Raw genomic sequence first — 16675 nt, 5'->3', positions numbered from 1 at the left:
ACTAGAGGAGCTTAAAATTGTTTAATATTGCAATTTGCTCACAATCGTCAGGCAGTACGCAAGTTAATTGCTTCAACTTGCTCTTATCTGCATGACTAATTTTTGAAGGGACCAATGAGGCAGAGCGTAACTCACGGAGAAATATGCGACATGAGTGTTATAATAACCCATCTTTAAATTCTTGACATCTTTATCGGCGCTACGCCATGCAATATTTCAATACTACATGGCATTAGCAGGTGGTTCTGATACTATTTGTAATGACTTCAAAAAAGAGTTTGTCACATTTATACTATCATTTCAAAATAATTAATCAATGTGAATCTTTTCTAGAATCATTTATAAAATTCAGTTTCATCTATTAAGCAATGTAGAACCTAATACTTTAAAGTATCTTTATAAATCACTCATCTTTTTTAATACGAGACCGAAATGATACAGATCGAGCCCAAATCACTCTTTAAAAATGGTAACATCCAGGATAGCAAACAAGGGTAAGCATATATATGATGAGGAAAGGCTACTTTAAGAGACCCCTCCAAGAATGTGCTGGAGGCAATGAAAGATGAGTTGCATACATGAACCCTAGCTAGTCGTCCCACATCCCCACCCCAAGTCACTTTTGAAAGGCTAGCTAAAACGGTGCACTCCACAGGTTGAGGTATGGAGGTGTAGCCCCCATCCCTTTAGAGAGTGGTAGCAGTAATAGCAGTCTCTCTCGTTCAAACTGTTAGCTGTGCGTCAATATCTACTTTTCACCAACCACATGCGGATGCGTTGATACTTGATGATGGGCGCCCATCACAAACCAAAACATTGAAAAAAAAAGAGAACCATAGGATAGCCTTTTTTTGGTACGTATGTCAATTTTTTATTACTTGAAATTAACTGGTTATAATAAATGAGTATAATCCATTCTATTTAATTAAATTGATAGAATTAAGGTTTATTTATATAGTCTTATATTCATATTTCAACACGATTCGAACTTAATATGCAACAAAATGATACTAAATTAGCAGATTAAGATAAATGGGTATGACCCATTTAATTAAATAAGTCGATTTAAAATTAACTTACATAACTTTATTCTCATGTCTCGACAAAATCAAAATCCGATACAAAAACACGAAAAAACCAAACCAAACCCCACACAAGGAGACGAATTCTTGCCCGACCTTTTGGCCTTGTCTTTGTTGAGCGCAGAGCTGCCCGGAAATTTGCTTTTAACAACGCATAGCACTTCGGCTGTGACAATTATCAGCTCTTGCTTTTGGAATTCCCAAGAGAGATTCCTAAAGTCATATTATAGTACATTGCCACAGCAATGGAACAAAATCTGCTCTCATTGATAGATATCAACTTAACGAGGTTGGCTTATGTTAAGCAGTACGGACGTAGTAGGGATTTAACTACACTAGAAATTAAAAAATAAAAATAAAAACTACAGGCATTCTGCAAACGTGGAACTGCAGTCTGCATGTCCATAGTCTTTTCTGAAATGGCTTCACTGCTCAGGGAAGTACCAGTGGAGATTAGGAGCTTGATCAACTGAAAAGAAATTACAGCCGTCCTCTGTGCTAAACAAGCTCTGGTCCTCAATCCTCACAAGCTGAGATTGGTATGGTTTACACGGAACCGTTCTGGAATCAGGGAACTGAACGCTGTTCACCAGTGAAGTTGAAGACGAAGACGAGCCGTTGAAGCAGAGAGAAATATTAATTTGGCTAATTTCTTCCTTCATGGTTCCATTTGAATCGCTATCCGATGACCCATCTTTAGAATTCTCATACCCTTCCTTCTGAACATATAAATCACGGGTTTTACTTCGCTCAGGAACGTTGTTGTCAAACTCCGAGATCAGAGACTCTGTTTTAACAGAGTGGTTGCTGTCTGAACTTTCACTGCAGAGCTTCGCTTTCAACTCTCTCAGCTGAAATCCAAGAACCCAAAAAGGTGAAAAATTCAGGCTAAATCTGAGGGAATAGAGCTAGATGCAATAAAAACGAGACTTTATTCATATATACCTTTGAGGTTAGAGCTTCGTTTTCTTGTCCAAGATTGTCAGAGTCAAGCTTCAGAGCATCATAACTGGCTTTAAGAAGGCCGTAGTCTCTCTCCAATTGCTTAGTCTTCCAACGGGCTCGCCGGTTTTGGAACCATACAGCTACCTGTCGTGGTTGCAAGCCCAATTCTTCGGCTAATTTCACCTTGCGCTCTGGCTCTAGCTTGTTTTCCAGCTCAAAGCTCCTCTCCAATGCCTTCACCTGACCCAAGCTCAGCCGCCGTTTCTTCTCCAAGACCAGGTGGTGGGTGTCGTACCCCAAGTCTTCTTGGTTAAACCTCTGTAGCATTGCCTGGAATTCTTCACTATAACCGTGTGTGTTCGGTTCGTCTTTCTCCTCTGCATAAATAATGGTGAAAACATAAAACCAGAGAATAATTGATCGATGCATTCCAACGAAATTCAATCTAATTATGTTTGTTTACCTTTAGGTGGACAAATGGAGATCAAAGCACCCAAGGAATCTGAGCTGCTGAATCGCTTCATTACTGCAATATGCTTAGACCCTTATCCTTTGAAGTAGCTCACAGCTTTATAGAGAGCTCTGGGATTAGGAGGGTTCTCTGTATAGTTTGAGAAAAGCGTGAAAACAAGAACAGTTAAGAATAAAAGAGATCTATTAGATTGGCAAATGTACAAAGGTCGAGCTCTGGAGCAGAGTAGTCATAGCTTTTCCCTTTCCCTTAACCTTTTCAGAGTCGTAAAAAAAAAATGTGGAACCACTCCGCGACAAGCAAATAAAAGAAGAGCAAAAGAGATGAGCTAAATCAAATCAAAAGGCTTTCTCTAGAAAAATCATTATCTAATCAATATAAGGGAGAGAGAGAGAGAGAGAGAGAGAGAGAGAGAGTCGAGAGACCTGCATAAATAGTTAACCCTCTTCCCTTCGGCCACTCAGGATATATATATATATATATATGCTCAAAGTGTGCTTTTTCTAGCTTGACTTTGCTGAAGTCATCGGACCATATATATATATCACAACGTGATAATGATGGTTTATATATATATATATATTGAAACATCCAGGCCCACGTTGGAAAAATGAGTACCCTTTGCAGATTGAATGGTTTATAAAAAAAAAAACTCACTTTTAAGAAAATCTCCGGCCAAACTTTTAGTTAAATTTGATTATTATAAACTAAATTTAGTTTCCGGCTAAATAGGTAAAATAACTTTTTTTTCCTAGAGCTTATTTACTGTTTAGATTTTTAGGTACTGGAAAAAAAAATAAAAAAAAATACATCAACATATGTATTTTAATTTTTTCGACGGTTCAAATTTGATTTAGTCTCTCTTTCTCATAAAAAAAAAAAGTTCAATTAAATCTGAAGGGTGAAAAAACTACGGCATATATGCTCTAATTTATTTTTACGGCATTAGGCCAAATCCTAACTGTTTAGGCTAGAAGAAGTTCAGAGACACTGCATTGTTATTGCTAGCGGCAGAGACCTCCAGGTTCCTGAACTCAAAAGTCCACTTGGGACCTTGGGTTGTCACAAAGGTTGGATTTAGGGTGGCCCGGTGCCGGGGGTGGTCGCGGCCGCGGCCACCATTGGAGGTGACGTGCAACCACCCCCTAAGCGGTGGCTGTCGGTTTTTTTTTTTTTTTTTTTTTTTCTAATATATATATATATTTCAAAATTTGTAATTTATCTCCGCAAAGTTTCTAAAATTTTCAATTCATTTCCTAAATAGCATTTTGGAACGAAGGTAAAACAGACAAATTTGCCTAAAAAAAGTCACGTGATACGCACGTGGCTAAAATTCCGTCTGGTTTGACGGTCAAACCAGACGGAATGCCTGAATTGAAATTTTTTGAAACTTTGGAGAAGTACATTGCAAATTTTTAAAAATGGCTAATAACTTCGGGGGATGAATGTAACTAAAATAGAAAAATGTGTATTTTGAGTAGCTAAAATAGTCACTACTGCTCTAGACGGTCTTACTACGTGAAATTAGGATCTATACTCAATTTTAAGAAAGATTCAAATTGATTAATTATTTTGAGGTAATAGCGCAAATGTGACCAACGTTTTTCTTGAATCGTTACAAATGGTATTAGAGCTGGAGCACTACATGACGTGTCTTCAATCTCAAAAGTCAATACAAATAGTTTCAAAGTAAGACACTACATGACGTGACCTCCATCTCAAGTTAATACAAGTGGTATCAGAGCGAAGCAACGCATGGCGTGGCCTCAATCCCAAAAGTTAATGGAAATGCCCATCAAAATTATGAAATAAATATATGATTGGTGAGTCAAATGCATGACAATAATCCTGGTGTTACATAAATTGCCATGTGAACTTGCTCAATTGAAAGAAAACACTTCAACGGTTTAGAGTTATTGATAATTGAATACTATTTTATTTTTTTTTTTTATTTTTTTTTTTATTGATAATTGAATACTAGTGTCTATTGTCTAGTAGATGGAATGGGCGGAGATATGTCAAACTGATGTTTGATTGAGAGCAACTGCCCCTACTAACAATTTGTCCTATTCAAATGATTTGAAATTATTTTTATTTATTAAATTAATATAAGAGTTTTTGTTCACTTTGCAAAACTTTGTCGGCCGGATAGTTGCCACGAGTCTAAGAATTTTAAAGATTTGTTGGACGATTATATTGAAAAAGAAAAAATTATTCTTAAAGGAGAATTTAGCTTCTGCATATATGTATTCATGATATTAATAAAAACCTGAAATTTTCACTCAAAACAATAATAATAAGAACATGGGGTTTTACCTTTATATATTTTCATCTATAAAATCTATATTGTGTTATTATTTAAGCAAATCTCCTTATAAGTTGGTAAAACAATTCACATTACACCCAATTATATTGCACCTCTTCAGAGAAAATTTCGACTAAGTCCCTAATAGATGACATTATAAATCCTAATGGTGAAAAAAAAAAATAGCTACAAGCATAATTATTAGCCTAAACTAGACCACCCCGGGAAATCGGCATCAAAGCCATTTGAAAGTGTTAGCCTAAATCTTTATAAATTAAACAACGAACTAGGGCAACCAAAAATTATTTTCCTCCGTGCAAACGCCAACAGATGAGTGTTTATCGATTAGTATCAGAGCTAACATATGGAGTACACCTAAGTTCAGAACACGTCTCTTCACATCTCTCTCTTTCTCTCTCTTATTGCTTATTCAAAAAAGGATAGCTGAACCACTGGTCACTGTGGTTTGCCTAAATTATGAATCACTCCCTATGGTACAAAAAGTTCATGGAGGGTCCTTGTGATAAAGTATAATTATGAATCACTTCCTGAACCCGTTTTCCGTCCACAGATTCTGTTAGTTTGTCACGTCATACCCAAAAGAAAATTGACACGTGTCCATTACAATAAAAATATATAAATCTTTTAAAAATATAAATAAATAAAACTTATTTTTTTTTTTTTTTTTAAAAAAAAAAAAAAAAATAGAAAATAGTGACAAGGTGGCTGCCTAACCTTTGGGGGCGGCCAAGCCACCCTCAGCCAACCGTGTTCACCCATGTGCACATGGGCACCGCATCAGACGTCCCTCACATCCACAAGCTGATCTACCAAATGGCCATCTTTGAGCACCTCATTCACCTCTTATCCACCACCGAGGCCTCCCTCTCCTCCTCCCTCTTCACCTCCCCTCTCTTCAAGTCCTTTACCATCTTCATCCTCGAGGTCTCCCGGAACCCATTCCCACCCTCTCTTCTTACCCATTACTCGAATGGCCCCTCTCAACCTCCTCATCGACAATCCAAAAAAGGAAACTTTCAAATCCCACAACAACAACGACGACATCGACGTTGTGATTGCTAGGTTTGTTTTGTTTTCCCCAAATTTCTCGACTTTCTTGGGGGAATCAGGATTCTATGTGGAGAACCTATTTGTGAGGGATTCTTATAGCAGGAAGGGGTTTGGGAAAGTGTTGCTCTCGGCCATGGTGGCGCAAGCGGTGAAGATGGGGTACGGGAGGGTGGAATGGGTGGTGCTGGACTAGAACCTGAACGCTATCAGTTTCTAATGCCACCTCTCGGGGTGGGGCGCGGCCACCCCTTTACTATTTTCTTTTCTTTTTTTTTAAAGAAAAAAAAAACAATTTTTAAGTTTTATATAATAGATTTATATTTTTTTATTGTAATGGACACATATCGGTTTTCTATTGGGTATAACATAGAAACTAACAAAATCTGTTAACTTAGTGGACAGAAAACGGTTTTAGAGAGTGATTCGTAATTATAGTTTACCACAAAGAACTTCTATAAATTTTTTGTACCACAATGAGTGATTTGTAATTTAAGCCAACCCTATGGACCAGTAGTACAATTATCCCTTCAAAAATAATAATCAATGACATGACCCACTTCTCACAAACATTTATTGGCAAAAAAACCGCTTTAACTCCCATTTAGACTTGGCAAAACGGGTTGGCGAGTCAACCTATTTAGCTAATCTGGTAAAAAATGTGTCATAAATAGGTTAACAGTTCATAAACAAGTTAGCGGGTCATAAACGAGTTATAGCCTAAATCCAAACCCTATATATTCGTATCGTTTTCATGTAAGATTCGCAGGTCGTATCAAAAGTGTCAACCCTACCCCCACTCCATGTTTTTCCTCAAAGTGAAAATGATTTTTTTATTGAGAAAAAGCACCCTACTCCACCTTTTTTTGTTTTATGCAAAATGAGAGAGTTGATGATGAATCACCCTACTCTCAAATATGTGGAAATTTGATTTTCAAAATAGAAATGTTTCATTTTCATCTTTTGCTCATATCTTGTCCATCTACGTATAAGAAATAGACTAATTCATCATTGAATATGTAAGACCAAATGTTGGTTTTCACAAATTGAATGGTGGATTTGTAAAAGAAATTAACTAGTATAATTCACGGTCATAGATCTGAAATCTATGTTCTAGTATTTATTACTGGATTTGTTCACGTAATATTAAAGCAGTATAACTAGATTCCATCATTAAACACAAATTTTTAACCTTTGAGGCCGCAAAAATTGAAATGAAAAATACAAATATTTTATCTTGCAATGTACTTAGAAAATGAAGTACCAAGAAAAAGAAGAAGAAAATGAAGTCCTCTATGGCGAATCAACTAATGAAACAGCATATCAATGGGCTACAAAATTTATGCTGCACGTGTTATGACCTATGAGTCAGATTTCTTCTAAACCCAATTCTTGAGATGAAGAGAACAAGGCGCAGCAGGAAGAGATATCAATTCCAGCAACCTCCATGGCATTGCATACCCATTCGGGGACATTGCCTTTAGGAAACTACAAGACATTAAAGACATGAAAAGGTTCAAGAGTTGTGTTGTGTGCCAACTATTCACCAAATGACTAATTCAACAACTACGTAAATGATTCTACCATGATTTGGTAATAAGCAGTCAATCAAATGGGAGGTGGCTGATGAATGTTAAACAATCAACTAAACATGAGAATACATAAAACAGGATGGGAATACTCAACAATTGTTAAAGTATGGATTAAATGATTAAATTTACCATTTCTTATCAGTTTAAGTTTTTGAGATAAATGATGGTTTAATATGGTATCAAATCAAAGGTCATGAATTTCAATCATGTCTCTGTATTTCAATTAAATATTTCAGGTGTTAGGCTTCACCTATGAGCTTACACGTGATGGAGTGTAAAAGTATTGATTAAATGATTAAATTTACTCATTTCTATCAGCTTAAGCTTTTAAGTAGTGATTTAACAACAATAAGTATTATATACATGTGTATACATATGTATACATGCGCGCGCGCGCACACAAACACTAAAGGTTCAACTTGAGTGCAAGAAGCCAAGAAGTTACCATTTTCTGCAGAAACTCGCATACAAACCTACAATAAGATTAAGAAGAATATTAAAATTGCCATTACCGAAGAGATACAGGTGAGGAATTTAACTGCAAAGCATATCAATCAGCATAAAGTTATCCACTGAACAAGAATGGTCAATTCAAAAAGGGTAAAAGAAAGAAGGGTGGGAGTGATAACCAAATGAAGAACATACTCTGGAAACCTTCCCTTGATTATTGACATATGTAGATCTCGGCTAAGCTGCAATTTTTTTTTGAAGAAATTCGCTTCAATTATAGATGCGAAAAGAAATATCAAAAACAAATATAAGAAAATGTTCTATTTGTACCTTCATCATGTAGTACAGATTGTGATATGATAAAAGCTGAGATCCCATGGCATCTTTTGTTACAAGACAATGGATGTAGGCTCTACTATAGTTCTTACAGACCTACAGTGAAAGAATAATGAAGCTGATATGTAACACAATATCAATCTATACATTGATAATTCTAGCCAACAAGTTTCAGTTATGAGCACACCATACAAGCACATGTAGGATCAATGGGGCGAGTATCATCAGCCATCACTTGGTGTTTTAGCTTCAGCACTCCCTGCATTAAGTAAAATATCAGATCTTTAGAGAAAGATGGGACACGCAATAAATTAAGTTACAAGGCGATAACCACCACCAACACTGGAAAAGAAAGATTATTACATTTGGTGAAGTTCATAGTTAACTGGAGTTGATTGGCAACTGTGTATGGAGAGATGCATAATTAAGTTACAGATAGTTCAAAGCACATATGCAGGTGCCCCAAACATATGTTTCACATTTGTCTTAAACATACAAATGGAGAAATCAGTATTTGTATAAATCATTCATATATAAATTTACACTACAGACAACACTCTTGGACATCAAAACACGATTAAAAAGTTCAAATATCATGTGTTGTTCAAGTACAGTATACATAGTCTATGTTCACAAGAAGCTATCACCTCAGGTACAAGAGCTGTGCCAAAGCGAGCAGTACGAGTAGGATAAACACAGTCATACATGTCAGCACCTAAAGCACTGCAAACCACAATATCCAGTGGATAACCAACACCCTGGAAAGACATGAGAAAATATTGTGACATGGAAAAATATGAAAATAACCACCCAGTTTACAAGAATTTGAGATGTCTGGAGGATGTAGGTTGATATGATGAAAGGAATTTGCACCATAACATATCGTGGTTTATCCTCAGGCAATGCAGCAGTGCACTGAGCAACAACACGCCAAAATGAATCTTTACTTTCACCGCCTGCAAGACCACCAATAGCGTACCTGTCACAATATAGCTCCTTGACAGTGAACCACAACAGTAATAAATCAAAAGCACAGTGATCACTTGAATGCATGTATTTGTGCATATTGGCATATGATTAGAATCTCTGACAATGCTTGAAACAAAGTTGAACTGATCAGGCTGAAAGACAGTAATATGTTGCAACCAAACAAATAATAAAAATTTAGAGAGAGAGAGAGAGAGAGGAAAAACTCAAAGAAATAAAATGAAATGAAATAGGGAAAACTTTGTTAAAAATTCCATTTTCTTTCAAATGAAAACTCCTCACCTGCCTTAAAAGCTTTGAAGACAATTGTAAGTGTTGAGCTTTATGTATTTTAACGTCAAAAATTATGAGAATTATTTACGTAAAGGTCGCAAAATATAGCACAAGAGAGCTTTAAAAGCTTTCTTCAAAACCTTAAAATACATTGCACAGATTTTCACTAAAAGAATATTATTACATACCAAAAGTTATATGACAGCTTCATAGAAAAAAAAAAAAGAAGGGAAAACTGTACTTATAACCCCTGATATTTCATCATTTTTGCAATTAAGTACTCAAACTTTAAAAAGTGTCAATTTAGGGTCAATTTTTTTCAATTTAAACCCTTTGTTAAAATTTTCCGTTAATTCCTGTCAAAATTTCCAAAATACCCCTCCTTTTTTTAGGGGAAAAAAAAAATTTGCAAGAATTTAGGTGTTTGTCAAAATTTAACAGAATTTACAAAAATACCCATACCTGAATATAAAAAAAAAATAAAAAAAAAGAAAGAAGAAGAACACAGGGGTATTTTGAAAATTTTGATAAGATTAAAGGAAAAATTTTAACGGATGGTTGAAATTAAAAATAAATAAATAAATAATTGAAAGATGGATACCATAAAATTGACACTTTTTAAAGTTTGAGTACTTAATTGCAAAAGTGATAAAAGATAAAGGGTTAAGTAAAGTTTTCCAAAAAAAAAAAAAGCTATGGGAGTTGTTCCTTGTGTATAAATGTAATATCTTACGTTTCTATCGATCATATTTTATGCTATGGTATAGAGTCAAAATGAAATATCTTATCATTTTTAAATGTCAACTGCACTATATCAAATGTATCAAATGTATCCCAGCACATGTGGTAAGAAACCGTGAGTGTGGTTCCCAACTACCTTCAACTACTTATGATTACCATGAAAACAATGAAGTACTAAATGTAATGTCAAGCTTTAACCTAGAGTAATCAGTCACTAACTAAAAGTACCATACACTTACCCGGGTAACTTACGATCGACCAAGCCTCTAACACAAATATCCCTGTTTAATATAATGACATAAAATGATTGTTAAAGAGAAAGAAGATAGGGATATAGGAAGATACATAATTACATAGCTCAACCAAATTTTTTTTTAAAAAAAAATTGCAAGAAGATTACACCATAAGTTGAGATTCACCTTAGAACAGGGTCTAATCCACCTTGTACAATACCAAATAAATTCTGCTCATGTGGTCTCTTGTGAGCTGCATACAGGAAGCAATACAGTGAGAATAATATTAACTGGGTCAGAAACACCGAAGGTGGTACAATGAAAACATACCTAAAAAATATTAACCTGAAAATTTACTCTACAAAGACTGGTTCTTAAATGCCAGATGCAAGCAAAATCACATTCTTGGATAATCCATGAATGACTAGGGAATCCAGGGAAACAGGGTACAGGCCAACATATCACACTTTCTTATTATACACATGTAAGCTCTACAGGCTGTATAGATCTAGAAGAACTACAACAAACTCACTAACCTAGCCATTACATTCTACCTTAAAAGCAAGGCTTCCAACTAATTCAATCACTCAGCAATTCACAGGAACCTAAGGAAAGATCTTCTGGGTTAACAAGACTACGAAGTTGCAGGCGGACCATAACTACTGCATTCGAAAACTACGGTTGATTAAGTTTAGATTTCTGACATTTTTGGTTGGTGCTATAAATCCATTAGTTACTCCAAGTACCAACGTATTTACCTGCTATACATCTGTCTATCCATCTAAGAGTGCGGTACATGGCTTCCTCTATACGTGGACCAGTAATGGTTGTTTTTACTACATCATCAAGAGCCATGATAATATCTGCTCCAATTCTGTTCTGCACAATTTGTTGGGGAAACATAAGGGCAAACAAGATATTCAAGAAGGAAATACTCAAGAAACAAAACCCATGCTTCAACATTCAAGCCTTAGAGCCTATTTTTCAGCCAAAAAAAGGAAAAACAAATGTTCTGTTTATCAAATGGGTATTAAACAATTTTGTCATTAAAAAATGTCCTGTATATAAAGACACATGCAAGCGCATGAAAAAAAAAAGGCAGTAATTGGCTGTTTGAATCTGTACTTCTGTTCAACTTTAAATTGCCACTTAATAGCGAAATAGTTCACATTAAGGGAGTTTCTAGGGAGATTATAAATCTACTATGAAAAGATTGAAAAAACGATGGCATATTCAGATCATCAAATCCAATAAGGCACAAGCTTCAATCTCCCCCCCCCCCCCCCCCACCAAAAAAAAAAAAAAACAATCGACTATGTGAGAAAAATCCTGAAAGATCCCATAAATTCTGTTTCATTCTTGATGACATTTTGGAAAGTATGATCACTGATTCTATATGATCAAAGACATTCACTAGGGAAACTTAGGACATCTGTATGTAAAATCCAGGACAAAAGTACGTACTTGGATTTGAATTGATTCCTCAGGTGTTAGGAGCATGGGCTTTCCATCAACTGGTGACTGATGTAAGAAAATGAAGCCTCAGTTACAAGCAATATAAAGAAAAAAGGAAAAAAAAAAAATTATACAGAAAATTCAACACAAGAAGGCACACAGCATTAGATAAGAACACTCACTGCTTACCCAATATTAAACTTATACATATGCTTATACAAGATGAGATATATGTAGGAGGGAAAAAGTTGTATATAAGTTTTCCTAAATCCTGAAACAATTCATCCAAATAAACAGGGTCCCCCTCCCCCCAAAAAAAAAAATCAAAAGAAAAATAGAGCAAACTAAACAATCAATATGATGCACCTAAATGCATGCACATGGACGCATACAAACACAAATACACAAACTCACTTCTTGATTTTAATTTTACCAGATTTGGTATATATATTATAGCAAGAGACAAGATGCTTTTCTTCTCCAACAGCTTCAAAAATAAACCTTCACCTAGTAAACCATCACATTTCAACAAGAACCACATTGCAAACTTCACCTATAATCATAAATTTAATATAAACAAAAAGATACCTGAAACGTAACTCCCTTTTCAGTGATGTCGGCTAAATGCAATAATGATACCTGAAAACATCAGCAAAAATAAATTATGAGCTTGAACTGCATATGTTATCAAACCAGAGTAGATATTGTCATAATTTACATTAAAAGGTGAAAACAACCATTTGAAAGCCACCGGAATCTGTTAGCAATGCTCTAGGCCAGTTCATAAATTTGTGAAGACCCCCCAATTCGTCAATAAGCTCAGAAGTAGGACGAAGCGCCAAATGATATGTATTTCCTAGTATTATTTGGCAACCAATCTCCTCAAGCTGGTTAGTTGTCAACCCTTTGATAGTCCCTGTAACCAGGAAAACCTGAGTAATGTTATAAAATTTCACCAGTGAATGACCATTTCTGCCTGCATGCCTAAATAATGTGTAATAAAACTGCTATACCGAAAACGTATGAATCAACACCTACATGGCCCAGCCTTAGAAGTAATGAGTGCAACGTCTACGGTAGAACAATACTCGATGACCATTTTGGCATATGATTCATCAATTGAATTGATTATGAGTATGCCTGTTTTCATCTCCTTGTTATCTTGGGAATAGTGTTATTAATTTGTCTTAGGAATAGTCAAATTATAAGGTAAATGACAGTAAAAAAGATTTATTTTTATTTTTTTTTTCAAAAATAAAAATAAAAGTTGATATAAAAATTTATTTGTATTTTTCTTTCTTTTCTTTTATTTCCCATTGAAGGTCACCTGGGCCTATGGGCTTCAAAATGGAAATTAAACTTTCTCCCGTCTCAGACAAGTGCTCAATCAAGGTCATTAGTGCAGTGCCATGAGATATTACCATCTAAACTAGTAGGCAACTTAAACATTTACTACTAACTTAATGCTCTTTTCATCCTAAAACAGCAAGGAAATGAAACAAACAATGTTCTTGATTAAAAAAAATTTCCACGGAAGGAATAAGATAGTAAAAACTCTAACCTTGTGTACCCACAGGCATAAACAGGGGCGTCTGGGACCCAAAGTGAGGGAGTGTTAGTTGAGCTGCACGAGCACGATTGAATCTCCCTAGAATCTAAAGGTAAGAAATAGAAATCACAAATCAGCAAGTAAGAATGAAACAAACAATCAAAATGCCCATCAACGTGGTTTATACTGGACCAAATTAGCAAATAACAATGTACGAAACAATTAGAAACTGCCATCAAGGGGGTTTATAGTGGACCAAGTGTTCAGTTTTGGGATTAATCATATAATGTTTACAGATTATGTCAACAAAAACCACATAAATGGTTTTGCCCATGCGATATGTAATGGCACCAAGCAACCATAAGAAACAGCCTTTGATTAGCGAAGCACATATGATTGTCTAGGTTCCTTTATTTTTCTCTCTACCACAACAATAACCAAACAAATTACCATTGAGGACAGCTCTTATCAAAATAAAAATCCTTCCTTGACCCTTTTCAGACTTGCTACTGTCCTTTCTCTCAGTATTCCCAAAAAACAAGGAAAAGTGGCTATCGCCGCCGTTATCTCCACTACACTGTCAGCTTATGAAACATTCCTTCCTAGTGTTTTAAAAAGTGCCTATTTCTAATGCGAATGAGGTAAAGGCAATAGTTACCCGTGGAACTAAGGAACATAAACAAAGCCATACCTCGAAACGAAGCGCCATCGAGCACTTTTGTTTCTCTGTTCGTCAGGGAGCCAGTGAAAACTGATAAATACTGCCATTCAAAAAAAAAAAAAAACAGAAAAAACCGAAAAGAAAGAAACATAAACAACGATGAAAAGAGCAAAAGATAAAGAAAACGAAAAATCCAATAAAGCAATTTGCACAGAGACTCCGGCCTCTTCTATCTCCTGAAGTCACAATGTTATAATGTCCATATGCAATGCCATATGATATAATCCTCAGTAAAACACGCAGAGAGAGAGAGAGAGACTTACAGAGAAGCAGTCAAACGGAGAATGTAAATGGGCTGAAGATGGTGGTGATAAAACTAAGAGAGCCTCTGACTTGTGAAAGGAAAAGAGTTGCCCTAATCAAAGCAACGTCCAGTCTACCAAGGCGGCTGGGTGTACGCGCCGGCTACGCGCTCTTTCCTCCTGTCTGCTTTCTAGCAAAACTGAATGGGAGAGTTGCGAGGTTTTTTTTTATTATTATTATTATTTATTCACTTCTGAGTTCTTCGAAATTATTTTGAATAATTGCACCGCTAACCTAAATTATAAATTATTTATTGTGGTACAAAAAGTTCATAAAAGATTCTTGTAATAAATTATAATTACAAATCACTTTCTAAACCTATTTTTTATCCACTAAGTTAATAGAATATGTTAGTTTGCAACGTCATACCCAATCAGAAATTGACATGTGTCCATTACAATAAAAAAAATATAAATATATTAAAAATATAAATAAATAACACTTAAATTTTTATTTTTTTTTTTCAAAAAAAAAAATTAGTTTTATTTTTTTATTTTTTTATATTTTTTTTACTGTAATAGACACGTGTCGATTTCTTATTGGATATGACGTGGCAAACTAACCTATTCTTTTAACTTGGTGGACAAAAAACGGGTTCAGTAAGTGATTCGTAATTATAGTTTACCACAAAGACATTTCATGAATATTTTGTACCACAGGAAGTGATTTGTAATTTAAGCTAAGCCTAGAAATCAATAGTGCAATTATCTCTTATTTTGAAAAAATACTTCACTTGGCTCATTGAAATTCCCTACATTTACAATTATATTTTTAAACTTAAAAATAAAAAAATAAAAATAAACTCTCAATTTAGTGTATTTATCTTTTAATTTTTTTTATTAAAAAAAATCTTAATATTTTAAAAATTATGATAGGATTTAATAGAAAATCTTACCGGAATTGTGAAATTAAAAAAAATTGAAAGATAAATACATTAAATTGAAAGTTTAAGAATGTAATTGCAAAAATGATGACAAATTAGGGGGTTAAGTAAAGTTTTTCCTATTTATTTTTAGGGAGAAATACATACTACTCAAACTCTCACCCAATACAAACTAAAAATTGCATCAATGTCTCTCAAATTATCAAAAATTGTCAATATTTTCTAAAAACAAAAATACCCTTAATAAAAAAAATTAAAATTAAAAAAATAAATAAATAAATTGGTGACCACCGGCAACGCTATGGGTCCATCACATTGCCATGGATCTTTACCCTTTTTCTTTTTTTTGAAAAAAAAGAAAAAAAAAAAAAAGGAATATTTTATTTTGTCCTTCTAAAAAATATTAAGAGCATTTTTGTCTTTTTCCTTAAAAAAAAAAAAAAGTAAATATTGATTATTTTTTATGGTTCGAAGGACATTAACCCAACTTTTAATTTTGGGAACATTGACAATAAGTGATAAATATAATGCTACCCACTTCTACTTTCTTACACACATTTTCACACTTCTTTAGGTTGCCTTTCAAACTACGCATTTGGATTAAAATCTAATAAAATTTTATTTTAAATTCAATAATAGTGTTGAAAGTCATTTAAAAAAGCCAAAGTGCATGTAATATTACTCATAAGGTGATAATTTGAAAGAAATATATTTACTTTTCTTTTTTTAAAAAAAAAAAAAGAGAAAAAAAAAAATGGGGTCAAACTCGTGGGTTTCTTTTAAAACCTTAAACCCAATTATAAATGGATAGTTTTACTAAATGGGGCAAAAAAATGTCTCGATCCTTAGCTAGCCTTAACAGTATCATTTTGACTCGAGACTTTGAGGATGTAACATCATTGACGGGGGACATTTCTAGGAACTTCACATTCTTGCCGTCTCAGGTCTCCTCAAACTATTTGTCATTTCATACTTACACCCCTAAACTTTAAAAATTAACACTTAACTTCCTCTAGTTATCACTCTTTTACAATTTACGTCCTTCAGTTCAGTAGTATCTAACGTATGTAAAGCACATTTGACTTTTTCTTTTACAAAAAATATCTAAATTACTTTTAAAAATAATATAAAAAAATGAACAAATAGTTTAACCACCCCTAAATGATGTGAGAGTGGTTTGGTCACTTCAAAAAAAAAAAAAAAAAATACTTTTGTTATTGTAAATATGAGATTTATAAGAATTAATGTAATAATGACATCACGGTAATTCTAACACTAGG

At 34.3% G+C, this 16675-nt stretch overlaps 2 protein-coding genes and 1 pseudogene across 3 annotated transcripts; 1 reads left to right on the top strand and 2 right to left on the bottom strand.

Annotated features, from left to right (window-relative positions):
- Nucleotides 1–1060: 1060 nt before the first annotated feature.
- LOC133865220 (homeobox-leucine zipper protein ATHB-6-like) lies at nucleotides 1061–2988 on the bottom strand. The gene is made up of 4 exons (XM_062301583.1): nucleotides 2925–2988; nucleotides 2491–2628; nucleotides 2028–2404; nucleotides 1061–1933 (listed from the first exon to the last, which is right to left on the bottom strand). Exons 2-4 carry the CDS (start codon nucleotides 2549–2551, stop codon nucleotides 1508–1510), a joined length of 864 nt encoding a protein of 287 aa, XP_062157567.1. The 5' UTR covers nucleotides 2552–2628; nucleotides 2925–2988; the 3' UTR covers nucleotides 1061–1507.
- Nucleotides 2989–5311: 2323 nt separating this feature from the next.
- LOC133866136 (GCN5-related N-acetyltransferase 8-like) lies at nucleotides 5312–6092 on the top strand (annotated as a pseudogene).
- Nucleotides 6093–7045: 953 nt separating this feature from the next.
- LOC133865370 (uncharacterized) lies at nucleotides 7046–14646 on the bottom strand. Of its 2 annotated transcripts, XM_062301767.1 has the most exons (16): nucleotides 14473–14646; nucleotides 14180–14249; nucleotides 13501–13594; nucleotides 12677–12855; nucleotides 12528–12578; nucleotides 11949–12005; nucleotides 11243–11363; nucleotides 10671–10737; nucleotides 10491–10532; nucleotides 9124–9229; nucleotides 8898–9008; nucleotides 8438–8509; nucleotides 8245–8346; nucleotides 8110–8156; nucleotides 7910–7937; nucleotides 7046–7360 (listed from the first exon to the last, which is right to left on the bottom strand). In XM_062301767.1, exons 2-16 carry the CDS (start codon nucleotides 14195–14197, stop codon nucleotides 7241–7243), a joined length of 1215 nt encoding a protein of 404 aa, XP_062157751.1. In that variant the 5' UTR covers nucleotides 14198–14249; nucleotides 14473–14646; the 3' UTR covers nucleotides 7046–7240. The 2 variants fall into 2 exon arrangements, 1 of the variants encoding a protein (XP_062157751.1); XR_009899700.1 differs by lacking the exon at nucleotides 7046–7360 and having other exon boundaries at nucleotides 8245–8368; nucleotides 8443–8509.
- Nucleotides 14647–16675: the final 2029 nt, after the last annotated feature.

Source organism: Alnus glutinosa, chromosome 4, assembly GCF_958979055.1.
Source record: "Alnus glutinosa chromosome 4, dhAlnGlut1.1, whole genome shotgun sequence".
Taxonomy (NCBI): domain Eukaryota; kingdom Viridiplantae; phylum Streptophyta; class Magnoliopsida; order Fagales; family Betulaceae; genus Alnus; species Alnus glutinosa.
Note: the sequence above shows the minus strand (reverse complement) of the source record. Positions and strands in the feature narration are given on the sequence as shown.